Source organism: Amblyomma maculatum, chromosome 11 (assembly GCF_055883805.1).
Source record: "Amblyomma maculatum isolate TAMU_Amacu chromosome 11, ASM5588380v1, whole genome shotgun sequence".
NCBI lineage: Eukaryota > Metazoa > Arthropoda > Arachnida > Ixodida > Ixodidae > Amblyomma > Amblyomma maculatum.
The window spans coordinates 126,432,756-126,457,119 of record NC_139354.1 but is presented as its reverse complement, the minus strand read 5'-3'; the positions used below and the strand labels follow the sequence as shown (position 1 = coordinate 126,457,119).

Genomic DNA, 24,364 nt, shown 5'->3' with positions numbered 1-24,364 from the left:
CGCTTCACCGCGCGTGTCCGACGCGGACAAGGTCGGTCACTTCTTGAAAGTCTTCGCCGAGGACATCGACACCTACGTGATAACAAATGAAGTCTGACAATGCTTTCGAGCATGATCGAGCATTGCCGCACGTTTAAAAATATTGCGCGGCAGTCACTTCTCAGCGGCAGTCACGATCCACGTCCCCACGCCGACCATCGCCGCAGCCCGGGTCATCCTGGACGGCGCAGCGTCGCTCGTCAAGTCCCCACCGGGAAAACTAAAGGCAGCGACCTCCGGGGGTGAGGCCGCTTGCAATCGACGTGACGAAGACCCCCTGACAACAAGACCTGTGAGCGATCTGAATTTTACGGCACCGACGACAGTTCCTACGCATGAACATCGACTCTCGCTGGACATACCCGTGCTTCTCGACGGCCATAAAGTTAGCGCATTGGTGGACACTGGCGCGGATTTTTCGATTATAAGCGGGAAGCTAGCAGCGCTGCTTAAAAAAGTAATGACACCATGGTCGGGCACGCCGATTCGCATCATTGGCGGACATGTCGTAACTCCTAGTGGAGTTCAAATTCGCAGCTCCACGTTTATTGTAAGCTGCCTCGTTATACCTGACTGCTCCCGTGACGTTATACTTGGGGTTGATTTTGCTCCGGGAGTATTGAGTTATTATCGATGTCTGGAAGCGGACAGTGACATTTTTAACCGAGAAAGAAGCTGATACCGACGCCAAGAATCGCCAACGCCACGCCACCCTTCGAATTTCCGCGGAGAGCGTTTCGAGTCCGCCACGCGCCAGTGTTTTCGTGACTGTTACTGGCGAAGAACTGCGGGACGGGCATGCGGTCGCGAAAGGCAACCAATCACTTTTGCTCACCCACGGCATCTGTACAGCGCGCAGCCTCATCCACCTCCGCGACGGCCAGTCTGAGCTCCTGGTGACTAACTTCACCAACGAACCCCGGAATCTTTTTCGTGCTACAGCCATCGCGTTTGCTTACTCCTTAGCGGATGTTTCTGAATGTTTTACGTTTGGGGCTGTTAGCACTGTGCAGCCCCCACTTCACCGTCTTGATATTAGTCCGGATCTCTCGGACACACATAATCGTGAGCTACTTGCACTCCTACTAGCGTTCAGCACTTGTTTTGTGTCCTCATCGAAAGTACGGCAAACGCCTCTCGTGAAGCACCGCATCATTACTCCTGACGACGCCCGCCCTATCCGCCAGCAGCCGTACAGTATCACAACGACGGAATGTGAAGCGATTCAGACACAAGTTGAGGAGATGCTTTGTGATGGTGTCATACAACCATCCAACAGCCCGTGGTCATCCCCTGTCGTACTGGTAAAGAAAAAAGATGGGACCCATTCGCTTCTGTGTCGATTATCGAAAATTGAATGCCATCACTAAAAAAGACGTCTGCCCGCTGCCCTGTATCGACGATTCGCTCGAAAAGCTTCGTCGCGCCCAGTACTTCTCCTCCATTGACTTGAATAGCGGGTACTGGCAGATTGAGGTCGATCAGCGGGACCGCGAAAAAACAGCTTTTGTCACCCTAGATGGACTGTACGAGTTCAAAGTGCTGCCTTTTGGCCTGTGTTCGGTGCCGGCTACTTTTCAGCGCATGATGGACACCTTTCTCGCCGGCCTCAAATGGCAAATCTGCTTAGTCTATCTCGACGACGTTGTCGTATTCTCTGAAACCTTTCAAGAACACCTCGAACGCCTGCGCGCAGTATTAGACGCCCTCCGGTCAGCTGACTTGACGCTCAAGCCCGAGAAGTGCCACATTGGCTACAAAGAGTTGAAGTTTCTCGGTCATCTTGTGAGTGCCGCAGGCGTTAGGCCAGACCCCGACAAGACTTCTGCTGTCACCAAATTTCCCGTTCCTGCAAACAAGAGAAGTTTGAAACGCTTCCTGGGTCTCTGCACGTACTACCGCCGCTGCATCGCCGATTTTTCCAAAGTTGCCGCCCCCCTGACTCGCATCACGCGCGATGATACAAAGTTCGTGTTGGGCGCCGAGCAACAAGCGGCTTTTGCGGAGCTGCGCAGCCGACTGCAAACAAGTCCTGTTCTTGCGCACTTTCATGAAGACGCTGACACCAAAGTCCACACCGACGCCAGAAATATTGGCCTTGGCGCTGTACTCGTTCAACACCAAGCTGAGTCGAAAAGGTAATAGTGTATGCCAGCCGCACGCTCTCCCGCGCCGAGACAAACTACTGCACTACGGAAAAGGAATACCTTGCGGTTGTGTGGGCAACCATGAAATTTAGGCCTTACCTCTAAGGCCGCCAGTTTAAAGTTGTCACCGATCATCATTCCTTGTGCTGGGTGGCTAACCTCCCAGACCCATCGCAGCGCCTAGCACGATGGAGTCTTCGCCTCCAAGAATTTGAGACACCATTGTGTATAAATCTGGCCAGAAGCACGAAGATGCTGACGCGCTGTTGCGCGCACCCGTCGATTTAGTCGATGAGAGCACGGACGATGAGAGCGGTTTGCTTGGACTGGTGAGTGCTTCAGACATATTCACCCGACAGCGAGCTGACCCAGACCTTCGACCTGTCATTGACCACCTGCAGGGTCGCGCTGCTGATATCCCTCGGCAATTTGCTCGGGACCTGTCTGCTTTCTGTGTCCGGAATGGCGTTCTATACAAACAAAACTCAAGCACTGTTGACAGAGCGTTCCTCCTCGTAGTGCCAGCCGACCTCCGTGCCGATATCCTTTTTGCTTGTCATGATGAGCCCACCTCTGGCCACTTGGGCTTTGCACGCACACTCGCCCGAGTTCGTAAAGCCTATAATTGGCCTAAACTTGCTGACGCCGTTCATCGCTACGTCAGAGGCTGTCGTGAGTGGCTGTCGTGAGTGGCAACGTCGAAAGGCGCCACCTCTCAAACCAGCGGGTTTGCTCCTACCTATTGCGCCTCCCCGAACACCCTTTGACCAAATCGGCATCGATGTTCTGGGCCCATTTCCGCTGACATCGGTGGGTAAAAAATGGATTATAGTCGCGACCGACAATCTCACACGGTATGCTGAAACCAAGGCGGTGAAGCGTGGCATGTCATCTGAGATCGCACAGTTTTTTATGCCGCAAATCGTGTTGCGCCATGGCGCACCGTCCCAAGTAATCACCGATCGAGGCACGGCGTTTACGGCACAACTTATGCATGATGTATTTGAGCTGAGTCGCACTAGCCATCGCAAATCCCCTGCTTATCACCCACAGACGAATGGCCTCACGGAGAGACTCAATAAAACGATCGCCGACATGATTGCAATGTACATAGACTCCTAGCACAAGACCTGGGACGAGATTCTCCTGTACGTCACATATGCCTACAACACTGCCATCCAAGAGACTACGCGTTTTACGCCATTTCGCCTGCTCTATGAACGCGACGTTCAGACGGTGTTAGATGCCATGCTTCCGTGCTTAACGGATAATCCTCTCATCCCAGATGCTGAAAAGTTTGCTCAGCGCACCGAGGAAGCACGTAAACTTGCCCGCATCCATATTCAGCAACAGCAGGGAAAGGATACGCGTCGCTGCAGCCTCCGTCATCGACACGTCACATACCAACCATGAGAGCAAGTTTGGGTGTGGACACCGGTGCGCCGGACCAGCTTGTCTGAAAAACTGATGTCGCGATACTTTGGACCTTACAAGGTTCTGCGCCCTCTCACAGAAGTGACATACGAAGTCCTTCCAGCGGGTACTGTGCAGACCTCGCGTCGGCAACCACGCTCCGAGGTGGTGCACGTTGCCCGCATGAAACCGTATTTCACGCGGTAATGTGCAGTGTACTATGCGCTCGTTTAGTTGTGTAGGGCACCGTCTCCGTTTCATATTTGTTTTCTGTACTCACTTGCATCGCCCATCGCTCGCGCCAAGTCTGTGCTTTCGTTTTTTGAGGAGGGGAAGTAATGCCAACTGGTGTCCCTGATGTTCTTAGGTGGCGCTTGGAAGAAAAGGACGCCGAAGTTGCCTCGCGTGCTGTGCGCGGAACTTTGCCTGCTGGTTCAACTTCGTCCCGTCGTGTTAGTCACGTCTAGCCCTGTTGTCCGTGACAATATTGCCGCGAAACCTTCAAAACAGTATTTGTTGTTTTTTGGCGGCCGCCGGCATACAGGCTTATCACTCTGATTCTGGACCGCGTATCGGTTGCGTAATCTTTGTTTGTTAATGCTCGGTGTCGCGAGTCACACCTTTATCAGTTTTGTTGTAGCACAAGATGCACCGAGATCTGTCTCGAAGGTTCCGGCCACTCGGGTGTCTTTCCACAGTGTTCCAGCCCGTGCTGGTAGCTGCTTTCGACGTTATCTAGATTGTTCTGTGCAGCCTTTAAATTGAGCGTTGCCGAGTGTGACGGGCATTCTTTGTCTGACGATCGACGAGCACGTTTGTTTCTATCGCCGCCGCCGAGGTGCTTAGTTCTTTTGCGGGCGCAAGTCAGCCCAAATAAAGAGTTTCTTTAGTGGAATCATCGACCCCTTCATTTGTGTCGTCGACCTCGTCACCACTACGTGACATCTGGTGGAGGTGCTGCCTTTGATCCTTCAAGCGAAGACCCAAGCCGTGTTCCTGTCGCCCTGGAAGACCAGCCTACAGGTCGCCGAGCCAGCCGCCGACTTCAAGGCCTACAACCCGAACACGGTCTGCTGCTTGACCCCAGTCGATCTCGGAAGGCATCGACGCTGACAATGGCCCAGCCTACAGCACCGGTTGTTTTTGTCCAACCCCGTGAGCCCCCCTGCTTCCATGGACGATCGGATGAAGATGCGGGTGACTGGATGGACCTTTTCGACCGTGTGGCAGAATTCAACGGTTGGAACGATGCTGCGAAACTCAGGCAGGTCTACTTTGTTCTTCAAGGACATGCCCGAGTTCGGTTTGAAAATCACGAGATTTCTTTCAAGGATTGGGAGATATTCAAAGCACAGTTCTTGATGGCCTTTACAAGTTCTGTCAGAAAAGAAAGAGCTCAGGCCCTTTTCCAATCAAGAATTCAACTATCAAACGAGCCCGTCCTGGTCTACGTAGAGGAGATGGAACGCCTGTTTCGCCGCGCCGACCCTAACATGACCGAAGGTGAGAGAGTGAAATTCCTAATGCGAGGAGTTAAAGAGTCGCTTTTTGCGGGGCTTGTCCGGAACCCGCCGAAAACTGTGGAAGAATTTGAAAGTGAAGCATCGACCATTGAGAAGACGTTGGACACCCGGATGCGCCACTTCGAGCGACCACTTCAACCAGACTACTCATTCCACTACACCAGCACATCTGCAAGCGGAGAGAACCTTCGGGACCTAATCCGGGAGATCGTGCGAGAGGAGCTCCGCCGAATGCTGCCATCATCGCAACAACCCCAGGTGGCGACGCTCACGGACGTCGTCCGTGAAGAAGTTCAGCAGGCGCTGGGCGTTCCTGAAGCGACGGCTGCGACTGTTCCAGCACAAGAAGCAACAGCGATGAACTACGCTGGTGCATTACGTCGCCCTCCGCCCCGACGTGATGACTTTCCAAGCCCTCGCCACTACCGTCCTGTTCCTGAAAACCACCCCTTGGCCCCCGCCCGCCAAGCCTACCAACGACCCCCAAGCCCTAGAATGTGCGACGCCTGGAGGACAGCAAACAACCGACCGCTCTGCTTCCATTGTGGTGAGGCAGGACACATCCTCCGTCACTGCCCGTACAGGCGGATCGGCCTCCGTGGTTTCGCTGCCGACGCCCCACGACCCCGGCCTGGCGAGCGACCACAGGAAATCAACGACTTCCTGCGCAGCGGAGAGCACTCATCGCCAAGGCGTCTATCACGATCACCATCGCCGTACAATGCCCGATTTGCGTCGCCGGGCCGCAGTTACGTGCAAGGACGGTCTCCTAGCCCCCGTAGGGGAAACTAAAGGCAGCAACCTTTGGAGGTGAGGTGGCTCAACGGCGAAAAGACGAAGATCCTCCGCCGCCGACGACCACTAGCGACGACGCAACCATTTCATCGCCGCTCCACACGACGACATCGACGACAACACGACGAGAGTGCAAGCAGACACCGCCGCCCAGCGAAGTAACAACGGTATGCCCCTCCATGACCTGAAGAAACGACGGAGCCGAGATCGGACACTAAGGCCCACGTGCAATGCGAGGACGCGAACAAGTGACCTTGAAGTTGATGTCGACGGTCGCAGAGTCACTGCCCTAGTCGACACCGGAGCTGACTATTCAGTCATTAGTGGACCGTTAGCCTCTAGCTCAGAAAAGTTACCACCGCTTGGGATGGCCCGCTGATTCGCACCGCAGGTGGAAACTTGATAACTCCATCGGGACGGTGTACTGCAAGAATAACCGTAAATGGGCGTACTTACCCCACCAGCTTTGTGGTCTTGCAGCAGTGCTCCCGCGACGTGATTTTAGGCATGGACTTCCTAAATGAAGATAGGGCTATCATCGACTTGCGATCCAAGCTCATCAGGCTCAATGCAGACAAAGCCATTCCTGCTACGACGACGTTGTTGCAACACATCGCTCTAAACGTCCTCGATGAAGAATTGACCGTCCCGCCCCGATCAAGCATCGCAGTCTGCGTAGGTAGCGCAAACATCGAAACCGCTGAAGGCATCTTCGAAGGAAATATCCAATTGCTCTTAGAACAAGGTGTCGGCATCGCAAGAGGCATCACGAAATTCCGGAGAGGTCAAGCTCAGATGCTGGTAACAAACTTCACCGAAGAATACCGGCATCTCAAAAAAGGCACGACGATCGCTTTTCTCGACGAATTAGCCGACCTCAAAGATGTATTCGCCCTCTACGACCAAACGCTGGAAGACGCACCGGACCAATTCCGTCAGCCCAAATTTGACATCAACCCGGCATTGACCCACGGCAGGAAAGACCAGATTCTCAGTCTTCTTCGAAGCTACGGGGAGTGCTTCTCGTCATCATCGAAGGTACGACAAACACCACTGGCCAAGCACCGCATTATAACGGACCAACACGCCCGAACTCTGCGCCAAAGCCCTTATCGTGTATCGCCGCGAGAACGCCAGGCCATTCGCGATCAAGTTGAGGAAATGCTGCGTGATGACGTAATCCAGAAATCGAACAGCCCCTGGGCGGCACCAGTCGTTTTGGTCAAGAAGAAAGACAGCACACTTCGCTTCCGCGTTGATTACCGCCGCTTGAATAGCATAACGAAGAAGGATGTCTACCCGCTTCCCCGCATCGACGACACTCTCGACCGACTCTGCAATGCAAGGTACTTCTCATCGATGGACCTGAATAGCGGATATTGGCAAATTGAGGTCGACGAAAGAGATCGCGAGAAGACCGCATTCATCACACTGGACGGCCTTTATGAGTTCAAGGTGATGCCATTTGGCCTCTGCTCCGCACCAGCCACGTTTCAACGAGTAATGGACACAGTCCTGGCAGGGTTGAAGTGGCAAATTTGTTTGGTATATTTGGACGACGTTGTTGTCTTTTCGTCAAACTTTGAAGACCACCTAAAACGACTACAGACAGTGTTCGAAGCCATCAAGTCCTCGGGACTAACGCTAAAAGCAGAGAAGTGTCACTTCGCCTACGAAGAACTCCGGTTCCTAGGTCACATCGTTAGCAAGGACGGTATTCGTCCAGACCCGGAGAAAACAGCTGCAATCGCACAATTCCCACCGCCTGCCGACAGGAAAGCTGTGCGCCGATTCCTTGGGCTGTGCGCTTATAATCGACGATTTGTGAGAAAGTTTTCGCGGATCGCCGAACCGTTGACGCAGCTTACAAAGGCTGACGTACCTTTTAAATGGGAAGCACCGCAAGGAGAAGCCTTCGACGAACTCAAGCGCCGCCTGCAATGCCCTCCCGTACTTGGCCACTTTGATGAAAACGCCGAGACCGAAATTCACACCGACGCGAGCAGTGTGGGCCTAGGAGCCATTCTCGTCCAGAAGAGTGCCGGACAGGAGAAAGTAATCGCCTACACAAGCAGGTCACTCACAAGAGCCGAAGTCAATTACTCGACGACCGAGAAGGAGTGCCTTGCAATCATCTGGGCCACTTCTAAGTTTCGTCCATACCTATACGGCCGACCATTCAAGGTGTTAAGCGACCATCACGCGCTCTGCTGGCTGGCTAATTTGAAAGATCCTTCCGGCCGCCTTGCCAGATGGAGCCTACGACTTCAAGAATTTGACATGACTGTAGTCTATAAGTCGGGCCGAAAGCATTCTGACGCAGACTGCTTATCCCGCGCTCCCGTCGATGCTCCCCCGAAGGACGATGACGACGACGCCTTTTTGGGACCGGTAAGCGCCAGCAGTTTCGCAGAACAACAGCGATCAGACCCTGAGCTGAAAGCGCTAGCCGATTACTTGGAAGGAAAGACCGCTTCCCCTCCTGGTGTGTTCAGGCGACATTTATCATCCTTCACGTTAAGCAATGGCCTCCTCGTGAAGAACTTCGCACCCAACAAGACCGCGCAGCTTCTCGTAGTGCGTAAAACCCTTCGGCAAGAAATTCTGCAGGCGTTGCACGATGAGCCCACAGCAGGCCACCTCGGGTTTGCGCGCACGTTGCGTCGAATCCAAGAGAAGTATTACTGGCCAAGACTGCCTGCCGAAGTTGCCCACTACGTGAAGACGTGCCGTGAGTGCCAACGACGCAAGGCGCCGCCGATCAGACCAGCAGGACTACTAAACCCGATTCCGCCCCCAATCATGCCCTTTCAACAAATTGGGATGGATCTCCTTGGCCCCTTTCCATCTTCGTCTATGGGTAACAAGTGGATCATCGTGGCCACTGACTACCTTACCCGTTACGCCGAAGCAAGAGCACTACCAAATGGTACCGCGGCAGAAGTCGCCAAATTTTTTGTCGAACAAATTCTCTTGCGACACGGCGCCCCAGAAGGGCTCATCACGGACAGGGGAACGGCGTTTACGGCAGAGTTGACGCAAGCCATCCTGGAATACAGTCACACAAGCCATCGACGAACAACTGCGTACCATCCCCAGACCAATGGCCTTACGGAGCGCCTGAAGAAAACGATCGCGGACATGATCGCTATGTACGTCGATGCTGAACACAAGACCTGGGACGCCATCTTGTCGTACGTGATCTTCGCGTATAACACGGCAATCCAGGAGACGACCAGAGCGACCCCGTTTAAGCTTGTGTACGGCAGGGAGCCCACGACGACGCTCGACGCAATGCTGCCGCACGTAACTAGCGAAGACAACCTTGACGTCGCCGCCTACGTGCAGCGTGCGGAGGAAGCCCGACGACTCGCACGGCTGCGTATTAAAGACCAACAGCGCACCGACAGACGACGATACAATTTACGACGACGCCACGCAGAGTACAATCCAGGAGACCAAGTGTGGGTTTGGACACCAATTCGCCGTCGCGGATTAAGTGAAAAGTTGTTGCGTCGATACTTTGGGCCATACAAGATCATTCGCCGCGTCGGACCACTGGACTATGAAGTCATTCCCGACGGAACGTCAGCATCACAAAGGCGACGCGCACGCCCAGAAATTGTACATGTTGTACGACTGAAGCCATATTACGCGCGTTAAAAAAATCCGTGGTAGTGTTTATGTTTAAGTTTCTTTGTTTTGAAACATCGAGGCGATGTTTTTTTTAAGGGCGGAGTAATGCCGCGAAACCTTCAAAAACAGTATTTGTTTTTTGGCGGCCGCCGGCATACAGGCTTATCACTCTGATTCTGGACCACGTATCGGTTGCGTAATCTTTGTTTGTTAATGCTCGATGTCGCGAGTCACACCTTTATCAGTTTTGTTGTAGCACAAGATGCACCGAGATCTGTCTCGAAGGTTCCGGCCACTCGGGTGTCTTTCCACAGTGTTCCAGCCCGTGCTGGTAGCTGTTTGCGACGTTATCTAGATTGTTCTGTGCAGCCTTTAAATTGAGCGTTGCCGAGTGTGACGGGCATTCTTTGTCTGACGATCGACGAGCACGTTTGTTTCTATCGCCGCCGCCGAGGTGCTTAGTTCTTTTGCGGGCGCAAGTCAGCCCAAATAAAGAGCTTCTTTAGTGCAATCATCGACCACTTCATTTGTGTCGTCGACCTCGTCACCACTACGTGACAATATTAAGACGCGGTGAATTGCGCCCAAATTTGGTCGCTTGGCTACTGTTCCTACGGTGGCAGGCATTGACTCCACATACACTAGTGACCTTGCCGCTAATTCGTCAGATTATGCGTGACGAGTTCACCCGCTGTTTAGATCTAAATTGCCGTCGCACTGAACAGACATCTATGTACCGCTGTCTACCCCTCAGCTCCTATCAGTCAACGCAGCGGAATATAATGGGTACCAGTCGCGCCAGCAGTCCAGATACTGCCTACCTTGTCATACTCGACGATCGCACCACGAAACTCATGAGCGCTCTACCGAGTCGCCGCCAGCCAACTTCGAGAAGTATGTGACATATAATGCTGTCCATATGGGTCCTGAATGCGATTTTGTTTTCCCGAGGCGGACTTCTGTTCGTCTGTCCTTGCTTTGCTACTGGTGTGGCAATCTGGATCACATCTCGCGTTTTCGGCATCGTCGCCGCTGACTTTGCTACGGTACGACCAGCTGTGCTTCAGACACAGGCTACCAGCAGCAGTATCGCCTCTCAGCTCGTTACGGCACCAATACCTATACTGCACAGCCAGGCTACAAGCAGCAGTACCTTCCCCACCATCCACCTTTCCACTCATCCGCTGCACCGAACCTTTCCCAGGCCAGCATGAGGAACCATTCTCCGGCATTGGATCGCAGTTTGGCTACTACTTCAGCATTCCGCACACGCCGGTCTCCAACGCAACGGCCGGCCCTTTTCACTTCATCTGGAAAACTAGACAGCATTATCGATGGAGGTGAAGTCGCTGAAAGTCTGCTTTGTGCCAACGTACTTCCGCCTTTTTTATTGCTGAAAATCAAAGTTTACATGTCTGTGGATAGTGTAGTCACATCGGCTATTGTGGATACTGGTGCTATAATTTCAGTAAGGAGTTTAGCATTGAGACAATTGTTGAGGCGCAAAGTCATGTTTCAGTGTGCTCCTATGTCAACATTCTGTGAAGTAAGCGGTGAATCGTTACAGCCTTTGGAAGTGTGCAGTGTAGAATTAGGACTGGGCGGATCTGTTTTTTAAGCAGAATTGATTTAATTTAAGCAGAAGCAACTCAGCTGGAATACCATCAATTCCGGTAGCTGTGTTCTTAGCAAGGCTGGCTAAGGCCCATTCAACTTCACACTTCAGGATGTCCGGCTCGAGATCAGTAATCACAACCATCTTATGTTCGGTTTGCACATCCGGGTCCTTCTTGTACACTTCTGTGTATTCCTGCCATCCCTTCTTTATCTCTGATGCTTCAGTGAGGTCCTTTAACACGCCCAGCTTAGCACAGAAGCTTGCTTTGATATTTTTGATTGTCTTATACAGACCTCTTGTGTTCCTCAATTGGCTGTTGTCCTCAACTGTTTGGCACTGTACAGAAAGGCATTCTGATCTCTTCTTGCTATTTCCTGAAAATGCACATTGAGAATCTTGTATCTTTCTCTTTCCCCCATACCTTTTGCCATCCTCCTTTCCTCAGCTATTTGCAAAGCCTCTTCAGATAACCAGTTTGCTTTCTTGCATTGCTTTTGCTTTGGAACTACCTTAGTAGCAACTTCTTGTATTATATCACGAACATCAGTCCACATCTCTTCAGGCTCTCTGTCTTCTAGATCGAATTCTTGAAATCGATTCCTCACTTCCACTGTGTAGTCTGATGGAATTTGATCCAGATCATACCTGAAAGGCCTTCTAGTTTTCTGCGTTTTCCTCAATCGAAGTTCAAATTTGGCAACAAGACCTTGATGATCGGTGCCACAATCGGCCTCAGGCCTTGTTTTTACTGCTTGTATAGCTCTTCTCCGTCTCTGCCGGCAAAGAATATAATCAGTCTGATTCCTGTACAGACCGTCCGGTGAAGTCCATGTGTACAGGTGCCTCTTGTGTTGTTGAAAATGAGTATTCGATATGGTCAGGTTGTTTTCTTGACAAACCTCTACTAGCCTCTGCCCAGCTTCATTTGGCTCACCAAGACCGAACTTGATTGTAATTCCGATTATGTCTTCACTCCCCACCTTAGCCTTACAGTCTTCTATGAGAAAAAAGACGTCTGATGGTGGAGTGCGGTCTAAAAGGCATTTCAGGTCAGCATAAAATCTCTCAACGTCAGCTTCTTCAGCAGTAGTGGTTGGTGCATAAACTGGGATAGCTGTTATGTTGAAAGGGTGACCTTGGATACGAAGTAAAATCATTCGGTCGTATTTGGGGTTGTACCCTAGCACTGCTTTACACATTCTTCTGTTTACTATGGGAGCGACCCCGTTCCTTCTCCTGGATTCGTGCCCACAATATATATGTGTATATATTGTCACGACGCAAGTCACAGGGAGCCGTGAAGGTACCCGTAGCCGAGGACCCGAGTATAAGGTCGGCTTGTAGTTCCGATCACAGAGTCAAGCACCAGCGCGCCGCTCGTGCCAACAACCGCTTCGTCGTCGTCGGCACCAAGCACAGCTGTCGCGCGGCGCTAGGCACGTGGCATTATCCCCCCCCCCCCTCTCCCCGTGAAAAAAAAACATCGTCCCGATGACAAGGTGACAGGACAAAAAACATTAGGCGGGAGGTGAACTGTACAATAACGCAAGGTTTCACTTGCAGGAAGCGCTCAGTCACGCGAAAAGTACGGCTTTAAGCGCACCACATGCACAATTTCAGGCCGCTGGCGTCGCACACTGACGGTCACAGTTCCATCTGGAATGACTTCGTAATTAACGCTGTTTAAGCGGCGCAGGATTTTATATAGTCCGAAATAGCCGTGGAGTAGTTTCTCGCTCAAGCCTTTGTGGCGCACGGGGGTCCACACCCACACTTGGTCCCCAGGTTCGTAGTGGACTTCCCTGTGCCGAAGGTTATAGCGTCGAGCGTCGGTGGCATGCTGCTCCTTGATGTGCAAGCGGGCCAGCTGACGGGCTTGCTCGGCCTGTTCTGCGAAATGGGCGGCATCGGGTTCGACCGCTTCTTCCCCGCACGGGAGCATCGCATCCAACATCGTGCGGGCCTCTCTGCCATATACGAGACGGAACGGCGTAAACTTCGTGGTTTCCTACGGCGCCGTATTGTAAGCAAAGGTGACATACGGCAGGATCTCGTCCCACATATTATGTTCAACGTCGACGTACATTGAGATCATGTCCAAAAAAGTTTTGTTTAGTCGTTCCGTTAATCTATTTGTCTGAGGGTGATACGCTGTTGTGCGATGCTCGGTATGGCTGAGAGTTACGCTGTCCCGCAGTAGCCGAGCTGTAAACGCCTTTCCTCGGTCAGTAATGATGGTCGACGGTGCACCGTGTCTGAGCACAATGTCGTTCATAATGAATCGAGCAACTTCGCCGGCAGTACCTCGGGCAAGGGCCTTCGTTTCAGCGTAGTGTGTTAAGTAGTCTGTGGCGACTACGATCCACTTGTGTCCGTTCGAGGATAAAGGAAATGGACCTAAACGGTCCATGCCCACTTGCTCGAAGGGTGTGAGGGGTGGTTCAATAGATTGTAACATACCGGGTGGCTTGAGCGTGGGTTTTTTCGCCGCTGGCATTGTCGACAAGTCTGTACGTAACGTCTAGCGCTCGGGGAAAGATGTGGCCAGTAATAGTTCTGCCGGACTCGGTTTAGGGTGCGTGTAAATCCACGATGCCCTGAAGTTGGTTCCTCGTGGCAGGCCAGGAGGTTTTTGTGCCTTAGATCAGCCGGTATGCCAGTAGGTATGTTTTAGCACTCGACGTAGAATTCTTGTAAAGCACCCCGTTGCGGAGGCAATACGATGACAGCGCCAGAGGAAGATACCGGGGTATTGTAGGATGCCCACCTTCAAGATGGTCAATAATCAGTCGCAGGTCGTCGTCGGCACGCTGTTCGGAAATGAGATCGGATGTAGTGACTGCTCCGAGGAAGCTATCGTCGTCGGTGGCATCTGGCGAAGGAGGGCCGACGGGTGCGCGGGACCGGCTATCAGCATCAGCGTGCTTCCGGCCAGACTTATAAATAACATCGAAATCGAACTCCTGCTGGCGCAATGCCCAACATGCTAAGCGGCCACAAGGATTCTTTAAGCTTTTCAGCCAACACGAGTGATGGTCAGTGATGACACGAAACGGTCGGCCATAAAAGTACGGGCGGAACGTGGCAGCTGCCCATACTACCGCCAAACATTCTTTTTCAGTGGTGGAATGCTTACACTCAGCACGGGAAAGTGCACGGCTGGCGTAGGCAATTACTTTCTCGACCCCGTCTTGGTGCTGAACTAGAACGGCACCGAGGCCGACGTTGCTCGCATCCGTGTGTAACTCTATGTCGGCATCATCGTCGAAATGGACCAGGATCGGGGGTGACTGCAGCCGGCATCGTAACTCGTCGAAAGCCATCTGCTGCTTGGCGCCCCAGGTAAATGATGCGTCATCTCGTGTCAGGAGAGTCAGAGGGCTGGCCATCTGTGCAAAGTTTTTGATAAAGCGACGATAACAGGAGCACGACCCCAAAAACTGTCGGACTGCTTTTTTGTGGGCGGGGACGGGAAAGGCAGCAACGGCAGCAAGTTTCTCAGGGTCAGCTCGGATGCCATCAGCACTCACGATGTGCCCAAGAAACTTCCATTCGGTGAAGCCGAAGTGGCACTTTTGAGGCTTGAGAGAAAGGTTGGCAGACCGGACAGCTTCTAGAACAGTTCTCAGGCGGCGCAGGTGTTCCGTGAACATAGGTGAAAAAATGGTCACGTCGTCGAGATAAACAAGGCATGTCTGCCACTTAAGACCTGTGAGCACAGTGTCCATCAACCGCCGGAAGGTGGCAGGAGCACAGCAGAGCCCGAATGGGAGGACGTGGAATTCATTGAGCCCATCTGGTGTTACGAAGGAAGTTTTTTCACGGTCCCTCTAATCAACTTCAATTTGCCAATAACCACTGCTGAGGTCAATGGAGGAGAAATACTTGGCTCGGCGAAGTCGGTCAAGAGAGTCGTCAATCCGTGGCAGGGGATAGACGTCCTTCTTTGCCATACTGTTAAGCTTCCGATTGTCAGCGCAGAAACGAAGTGTTCCGTCTTTCTTTTTAACGAGGACTACAGGCGACGGCAATGGGCTCCTTGAAGGTTGAATGACGCCAACGGCAAGCATCTCCTTTACTTGCTATTGGATAACGTCTCTCTCCCAAGAAGACACACGATAGGGCTGCTGATGGATGGGTCGAGTGCATTCATGCGTGATAATCCGGTGTGTAATGACCGACGTTTGCTGCACTTCAGATGAAGACGTGAAGCACACACGAACCTCCAGCAATAGATCTTGGAGTTGCCTCTTTACAAAGGAGGAAAGGCTAGAATTGATGTCGACAGCCTGTACGGCATCATCCGGTTCAGTGCTAGGCGTAGCTTTCTCTGAAGCAAAACATTCGGCGACTTCTTGCAGATGGTCGACGTAAGCAATGACAGTGCTACGGAACAGATGTCGATGTTCATTGATTGGTGACAAGCACCTGCGTCTCTCTTCCACGAAGGAAATAAAGACCTCTTGCCACAGAAACTCCCAAGGAGAGTGAGAGGGAGACATTAGTCTCAACAACCCGGAGGCCGTGATGTGGCTCGTCACAAGTCTGGCGAAGATGCTGGCGCGTGGTGGCACTGTGAGGCTACCATCGGCGACTCGCAGCGTGGAGTGGGACCCGCGGTACTCATGCTTTTCAGTGGCCAGTTTGGCGGAAAACATTACCAAGCGGCTCGGTAGATATATAGTGGCACCGTGCTCACGAGGGAAGTCGATGGCAAGAATAACATCACGAGAGCATTCGCGACAACAAGAAAAATCGCAACAAATGTGCAGTCTCGAACCGTAACCCGGGCTGTACACATACTCAGTGGTGCAACCACATGTCCGCCTGCCGTCCGTATGTCTGGTCCGTTCCATGGCGTCATCACCTTAGTGTCCTTGTAAGCCGCCCACTAAGGATAGAATAATCAGCTCCCGTATCAACTAAAGCGCTGACCTCCTTCGTGTCGACGATCACGGGGATGTCCAGGGAGACATGGCCGAGACCAGGGCCTGTCTACGTCGGTTTGGAATGAAGTGAGCGGTGTGGCGGCGGAAGCTGGGCGGTAGTTGTGTGGTCTCAGTCGGGGGATTTAAGCGGCACGGCAGTGATAACTGGTCGGCGATGCGGACGACGTCGGGGCGATCTGGTCTGTGCGGCTAAAACTGGACAGGATTTCGGCGTTCGACGTCGGGGCGAATCGAGCGGTGCGGCGGTGGAAGCTTTGCGGCGAATCGGTGTGCGGCGACCTCGCCCCCAAAGGTCGCCGGAGCTAGTTTTCCCGATGAGGGCTCCAGGAACCATGGCGTCCAGCGGTATACCGTGGCCCAGAGGGCGAACAGCGACGAGGCAAAGGCGAGCGCGACTCGCGGCAAGGAGAGTGTGGGAGACTACGCTGGTGGGTGACGTAATCGGCGATGTCCTGAGGCCGCTGACCAGGTCGTGGACGAGGGCTTTTGGGGGAAAATCCTCTAAGGCCCATGTGACGATAAGGGCACTGCCGGTAGAGGTGACCTGCCTCGCCACAGTGGTAGCAGAGAGGGCGGTTATCTGGAGCGCGCCAGATATCAGTCTTCCGGGGCGCCTGGCGCCGATCTGCCCGAAGGGGCAGCGGTTCCGCAGCGTGCACAGCGACCTGAGGTGACGTGTCAGGCGAAGGGGTAGGTATCAGGACTGGGCGGCGTGTGACATCAGCATAAGTCATCCGCTGGGTGAGGCCTTGGGGTGGTGGTGGAGCGACTGTACTTGTCAGTGGCGTCAGTGCGTTCTGGACCTCCTCACGGATGATGCTGGCCAGGGAAGCCGCTCCAGGAGTAAATGATCATGAAGTTGCTGGAGCTCCTCGCGAACCACGGTGCGAATGAGGTCGCAAAGGAAGCTCATATCTGCCGCGGTATTGTAGTCAGTTCGGTCAGATGGCGGTAGTGTGGAGATGGAATTCAGCGGCCGAGCGTACTGGCTGCATCGCTGCCGTAGCAGTTTCTCCATGATCACCGCTTCAGCCAGAAACGCCGCGACGGTGGTGGGCGGGTTCCACACCAGGCCGGAAAAAAGCTGGTCTTTGACGCCATGCATCAGGTGCCGCACCTTCTTCTCCTCACTCATGGACGGGTCGGCGCGATGGCAAAGGCGCATGACGTCTTCAATGTATATTGCGACCCCTTCGTTCTGACACTGAACTCGAGAGGTCAGGGCACGCTCGGCGTTCTCTCGGCGGTCACTGTTGGCGTACGTACCGAGGAGCTTGCTTCGGAAGGCCGGCCACGTAGAGAATGTGGCCTCGCGGTTCTCGAACCATGTCTTAGCAGCGTCTTCAAGGCTGAAGTACACGTTCCGCATTTTCGCAGCGTCGTCCCAGCCGTTAAACGTCGCGACCCTTTCGCAGTGAGCTAGCCAGTCCTTGGCGTCTTCACACTGCTCACCGTAAATGGTTTAGGGGTACGTGGGGTCTGAAGGATGAGACAGGAGGATGGGGTGTAAGGGACAGTCATGGTACGGGCGGGTGGTATCGTTGCCACAGCTAGGGTCTCTTCGTCAAGAGAGAAGGCCTTGGGGGGACAAGCTTCGGAACCATCGGCTGGTACGATGAACAGGAGTGGTCACGAGAGGCGGCCGCGTAGAGTCGTCCGCAGGAGAAGGGATCACCGATGGCACCTCCACCAGTGTCACGACTCAAGTCACAGGGAGCCGTGAAGGTACACGTAGCCGAGGACCCGAGAATAAGGTAGGCTTGCAGTTCCGATCAGAGTCCAGCACCAGCGCACCGCTCGTGCCAGCAACCGCTGCGTCGTCGTCGGCACCAAGCACGGCTGTGGCGCGGCGCTAGGCACGTGGCATTATATATAATACCACGTGCCTAGCGCCGCGCGACAGCCGTGTTTGGTGCCGACGACAACGAAGCGGTGGTTGGCACGAGCGGCGCGCTGGTGCTGGACGCTGTGACTCTGTGTTCGAAACGACAAGCCGACCTCATTCTCGGGTCCTTGGCTACGTGGTATATATATATATATATATATATATATATATATATATATATATATATATATATAATGCCACGTGCCTAGCGCCGCGCGACAGCCGTGCTATATATATACATATATATATACCCAAGCGGCATTCGCCGACTTCCGTTGAACAGTGCTAGGCCGAATGTCGGCCCATGGCTGGGCGCGTACCATGTTGAGTGGACGTTGGCCATCAACCAAGGCCCAAGCTCGGGCACCAGACTGAACGCCGACGAAATTAGCCACGTTTGCTCGGCCATTGGGCGGCCCAAGACCGGCAGCTTGCAAGATTGGGCAGAAGGGTACCAGCGCCCATGGCCGGAGCTCATAACCCCGACTGAGCACCGGCCTGTTTGGGAACGAGTGCTCGGCCATTTGCTGGCCGACGGACGATCATGACCAGTATCCAGCCAATATTCACGAATGAAACGTATGTCCGTACTGGATGTGGAATGCAACCATGACCTGCTACTGGCGGTTCCATGGCGGATCCTCTTGCGAACATTAACAAGCCTATTCCTCTTGCCGATCTGTGTTTCACTCAGTCGAGCAAACTTGCTTAGTTACGCAGGAGTCAGAATATGTACCATGTCACTTAAATATGGGTAATTTGATTGCGACCATGAACGCATTATTTTCTTAAAGGACGTGACTATGTTCAAGATATTGAGCCACTTTTATGAAATTTATTTTCAGTCAGGCCCAAGCTGTAGTTTCTGCCCAGCGAGACAATAAATTATGTGTCTTTTAAGTCGGGTTCATAAATGCCACCTTTTCCCTCTTTCGCGTGTGGAAGCAGCCATAAAGATTCACTTAAACCACCTAGAAGGTCATTAAAAGACCAGTAGCTAAGCAGCTGTAGTTTTTAATAAATACATATATATTTAATTGGGAGGTTTGATAAATATCTAAGGCACTTCATTTCATAATACATCCATATAACAGAATGTGTATTCGCGTTTGTTGCAGAGACTCGTTTATCTAGTAATCTCATTTCGAAGTGCAGATTGGCTACTGAGTTTATGAACAAAGTCAATGTTTCAATCCAAATTTTACAATCCAGCTTTCCTACAAGTGTAGTACCCGAGCAGGGATTTGACAAAGAATAGAAGCGGATGTTTTGTATTTTGATTTGAATATATCTCTTCATCTTGCAGGTCAGAGATCGCAAAATTTTCATTTGGAAGCGGGTACCCGACACTCAGAGGTAAGGAATATGCTGTTTCCCAGCTGAAGTGTTTCTCGTGGGATGATCTCTTACTTTTGAGCTCTGTAGGTATTGCCTGAGGTATAAGAGTAATCACTTGTAGCAAATCATGACACTATTTTAATTTTCTATAAAGTTGAAGATTTCTAAATTGAAAGCGAATGCCCCCAGGGGCATTTCGATCAAGTCCGGTTCTTTAACGTGCATTGGCATCGCACGACTGCTCTCTGTGAGAGTGTGAAGTGAAGAAGGCAGTGTGATTTGTTTAAGGAATATGTATCACGTTTTGAGCCCACCTCTTTATAACAATTGTTGGGATCGAGTTACCTCTTCTCCGGCCTCTTTTTTTTCCTTGTGCTTGCAGAAATTGCTTGGTTTGGTTGTCCAATAAATCCTTACAATCATGCAGCCTGCAAGAATATTCGATGAATTAGTCTACATTAAATCGGTATTTCATCCTAACTTGTTCAAGAGGCATCACATACGCTTTCTGCAGATTAATGTACGGCATTTATGAAAGCAATGAGCATCACGTAATTAGCTTTAGTGGAAAAATAAAATAACCATGATATGGTTATTAGTGCCTCAGGTATATTTATGAATGAATAGAAATTTAGAGTATTTTCCTGAACAAAGCATTTGGCGGGTTGGTTGGTTGGTTGGCTCGTAACTTTTAATTATACGGTTAACTTTTCAGTGCGACTAAGGCTATGAGAGACGCTGCAAAAGAAGAGATCCGAAACTTTTGCCACCAAGGGTTTTTAACATGCACTGAGATCACACAACACTAGGGTGATCTGATTTTGACCTCCATCGAAAAGCGGCTGCAGCGCCGCTGCTTCAATCCCGCATACTTGGACCCCGTAACCGAGCGCCCTAAACAGTGCACTTGCATCCTGACCTAAAGTCTAAGCTGTCGACTTTGAGACGCACAATGAAAATGAAATCAGATGAATCTGAGCTGAAATATGAAAGATTCTCCGCAGTCTCCATAATGGCCTAGACTAAGAAGCTCCAGGCGAAACTCGAAGGCAATGTAGACATTCAACCAAAGTACACATAGAACTGAATGCACGAACGAGGAGTGATCGTGGCCGGTAATGCCGGTGATAATTGGTTCTAGGCTACCAAAATTGCAGCTGAAACATGAGCTCAAATGCTAATTGTAAAGTTTTTCAGAAAGAGGCAAAAGTGCAGAGTCGAGGTATCCACACAATAGAAGAGGGCGAAGAAAAAACATTTAACGCTTGTTATCCCCTCCTTACCAACTGTAGCCCTAGTCGAAGGCTTCGTGATAGAGTGATGTGATGGAGTAGATGCAGGTGTGATAGAGTAGCTGTCCATAGTCTGGTCGGTCGCTGCTGGGCATCGCGGTCATGAAACGAAATGCAACGCTAAGTCCATATGGACAGCCAAATTCGCCACAGCTATATTCAAGGTTATAAAGAGACAGCTGAAAAAGATAAACAGGTAATATACAGTGGATGGAAATTTGGGGCACGCATGAAAAAAAAAGAATGAAAAACTAAAAGCTAAAACCAATTTAACATAGAACAAAGTTTCAGCAGATAGATAGCGGGACCTAAGGTGTGTAAATAGTTTCCAGCATGTCTTCGAAAGTAGTCGCAGTCAAATCTTCAATTGTTACATTGGTGTGAGAGGGGCCATTCTAGTCGCTTGCAGTTCGTATGAAGAAAGACTGCGCAAACATTTCTGTTTTGCATAAGGGTATGATCACTGTTGATATCCTTGTGTATTTCGTTTTTGATCATTTGTTTATATTGTCAAGTGGTGGTTATAAGGTCGATGACACAAATGAAGAGTCTGAAGGTGCACAGAAGAAACTCTTTATTGGCTGACTTGCGCCCACAAAAGAACTCAGCGATTCGGTGGCAGCAAAAGAAACAGTCGTGCTCGGCGGTCGTCTAACAAACACAGTCTGTCGCACACGTCTACACTAAATTTAACATCGGGTCAGAACCATCTAAAGTCGCAGACTGTTACTAGCACAACAAGGAACATTGTAGAAGCATGGACGAGTGGGCGGAAAATGACAAAAACTGACAAAGGTGCGTCTGGTGACATGAAGTAATAAGAAACAAAGAATGCAGAATTTATATGCGTGCCGCACAGTAAGAAGGCCGCACGCAGTCGGCTGCTAAAAAAAACGCAAATACAGTTTTGAAGGTTTCGCGGTAATATATTTTCACGTGATGGTGACAATGCTGTAGGTGGCAAGTAAACATTCAGGTAGGTGCAGTACTGTAATGAACTCTTTATTGGGCTGACGCGCGCTGCAAATGCACTGAACAACTCAGCGGAAATACTGGTCGTCGAACAGGGAGATTCTCGTTGAGATAAAGCCAGAAATGGTGGTGGGCACAATCTAGAACATTCCAGAAACATACGCGGGTGGCCGGAATCTTCGAGACACATCTCGGCGCATCTTGCACGACAAATAATCTGAGAAAGCTGCATCTCGCGACAACATGTAATGAAGGAAATAAATACAGAGCTGATCCATAATACAGAGCTGATCCATGAGAGTGGTAAGGCTGCAAGCCGGCAGGTTGTCGAAAAAGAACAAATGCAGATTTGAATGTTTTGCGGCCCTCCTTCCCCCTTAAAAAGGCAAAGACCCGATGCTTACAAAAATAAACACAGAAAGTTATACTGATACTGAATAATAATAATAATAATATAACTTAGCTTGCATAATACGGTTTGAGGCGCACAACATAGGTCACTTCTGGGTGCGCTTCGCACCGTCAGAAGTGGTCGTGCCATAGGGTATGACCTCGTAGTCAAGCTGTCCGATGCGTCGAATGACTATGTATTGTCGCGAAACCTTCAAAACTGTATTTGTTGTTTTTTAACAGCCGCCGGCATACAGGCTTATCACTCTGATTCTGGACCGCGTATCAGTTCCGTAATCTTTGCTTGTTAATGCTCCATGTCGCGCAACGCACCTTTATCAGTTTCTTTGTAGCGCAAGATGCACCGACATCTATCTCGAAGATTCCGGCCACTCGTGTGTCTTTTCACAATGTTCCAGCCAAGGCTGGTAGCTGTTTGCGATATTATCTAGATTGTTCTGTGCCGCCTTTAAATTGAGCGTTGACGAGTGTGATGGGCATTCTTTGTTCGACGATCGACGAGCACGTTTGTTTCTATCGCCGCCGCCGAGTTGCTTCGTTCTTTTGCGGGCGCAAGTCAGCCCAAATAAAGAGTTTCTTTAGTGCACTCGTCGGCCCTTCATTTGTGTCGTCGACCTCGTCACCACTACGTGACATCTGGTGGAGGTGCTGCCTTTTATCCTTCAAGCAAAGACTCAAGCCGTGTTTCTGTCGCCCTGGAAGACCAGCCTACAGGTCACCGAGCCAGCCGCCGACTTCAAGGCCTACAACCCGAACACGGTCTGCTGCCTGACCCCATTCGATCGCGGAAGGCATCGACGCTGACAATGGCCCAGCCTACAGCACCGGTTTTTTTTTCGTGCAACCCCGTGAGCCACCCTGCTTCCATGGACGACCGGATGAAGATCCTGGAGACTGGATGGACCTTTTCGACCGTGTGGCAGAATTCAACGGCTGCAACGACGCTGCGAAACTTAGGCAGCTCTACTTTATTCTTCAAGGACAAGCCCGAGTTTGGTTCGAAAATCATTAGGCAGCTATGAAGGATTGGGACATTTTCAAGGAAGCGTTTTTGACTGCCTTTTCAAGCGTCGTCCGAAAGGAAAGAGCCCAGGCCCTGCTTCAGTCAAGACTTCAACTTCCTAACAAGCCTGTCCTGGCGTACGTTGAAGAGATAAAGCGCCTTTTTCGCCGCGCCGACCCTAACTAGACCTAAGGTGAGAGAGTCAAATTTTTAATGCGAGGCGTCAAAGAATCGCTTTTTGCAAATCTTGTCCGAAATCCGCCAAAACCGTGGCGGAATTTGAAACGGAAGCGTCTGCCATCGAGAAGCCGTTGTACACCCGGATGCGCCACTACGAGCGACCACTTCAGCCAAAATACACAAGCCACTACCCCATCGCATCTCCAAGTGGAGATAACCTTCGGGACCTCATTCAGAAGATTGTGCGAGAGGAGCTCCGCCGATTGATGCCATCCTCACAACAATCCCAGGTGGCGACGCTTGCGGACGTCGTGCGTGAAAAAGTCCAGCAGGCGCTGGGCGTACCTCCAGCGACGGCTGCGACTGTTCCAGCACAAGAGGCAACAGCGATGAACTACGCTGGTGCATTACGTCACCCTGCGCCCCGACGTGATAACTTTCCGAGCCCTCACCGTTACCGCCCTGTTCCTGAAAACCGCCCCTTGGCCCCCGCCCACCAAGCCTACCAACGAATCCCAAGCCCCAGAAAGTGCGATCCTTAAGGACAGCAAACAACCGACCGCTCTGCTTCCATTGTGGTGAGGCAGGACACATCCTCCGCCACTGCCCATACAGGCGGATCGGCCTCCGTGGTTTCGCTGTCGACGCCCCACGTCCCCGTCCTGGCGAGCGACCACAGGAAATCGACGACTTCCTGCGCAGCGGAGAGCACTTGTCGTCAAGGCGTCTATCACGCTCCTCATGGCCGTACAATGCCCGATTTGTGTCGCCGGGCCGCAGTTACGTGCAAGAACGGTCTCCTAGCCCCCGTAGGGGAAACTAAAGGCAGCAACCTTTGGAGGTGAGGTTGCTCAACGGCGAAAAGACGAAGATCCTCCGCCGACGACGACCACTAATGACGACGCAGCCATTTCACCGCCGCTCCACACGACGTCATCGATGACAACACGACCAGACTGCAAGCAGGCACCGCCGCCCAGAGAAGTAACAGCAGTATGCCCCGGCCATGACCTGAAGAAACGATGGAGCCGAGATCGGACACTAAGGCCCACGTGCAATGCGAGGACGCGAACAAGTGACCTTGAAGTTGAAGCGACGGTCGCAGAGTCATTGCCCTAGTAGACACCGGAGCTGACTATTCAGTCATCAGTGGACCGTTAGCC

General features: G+C 51.7%; 1 protein-coding gene across 1 annotated transcript in view; it reads left to right on the top strand.

Moving 5' to 3' along the window:
• Window positions 1-24,364, top strand: part of LOC146174918 (uncharacterized) — a 201,051-nt gene that overhangs the window by 79,165 nt on the left and 97,522 nt on the right. The window contains exon 5 of the mRNA XM_084585487.1: window positions 19,312-19,361. Coding sequence (XP_084441613.1) covers window positions 19,312-19,361 — 50 coding nt within the window. The remainder of the gene's footprint in view (window positions 1-19,311; window positions 19,362-24,364) is intronic.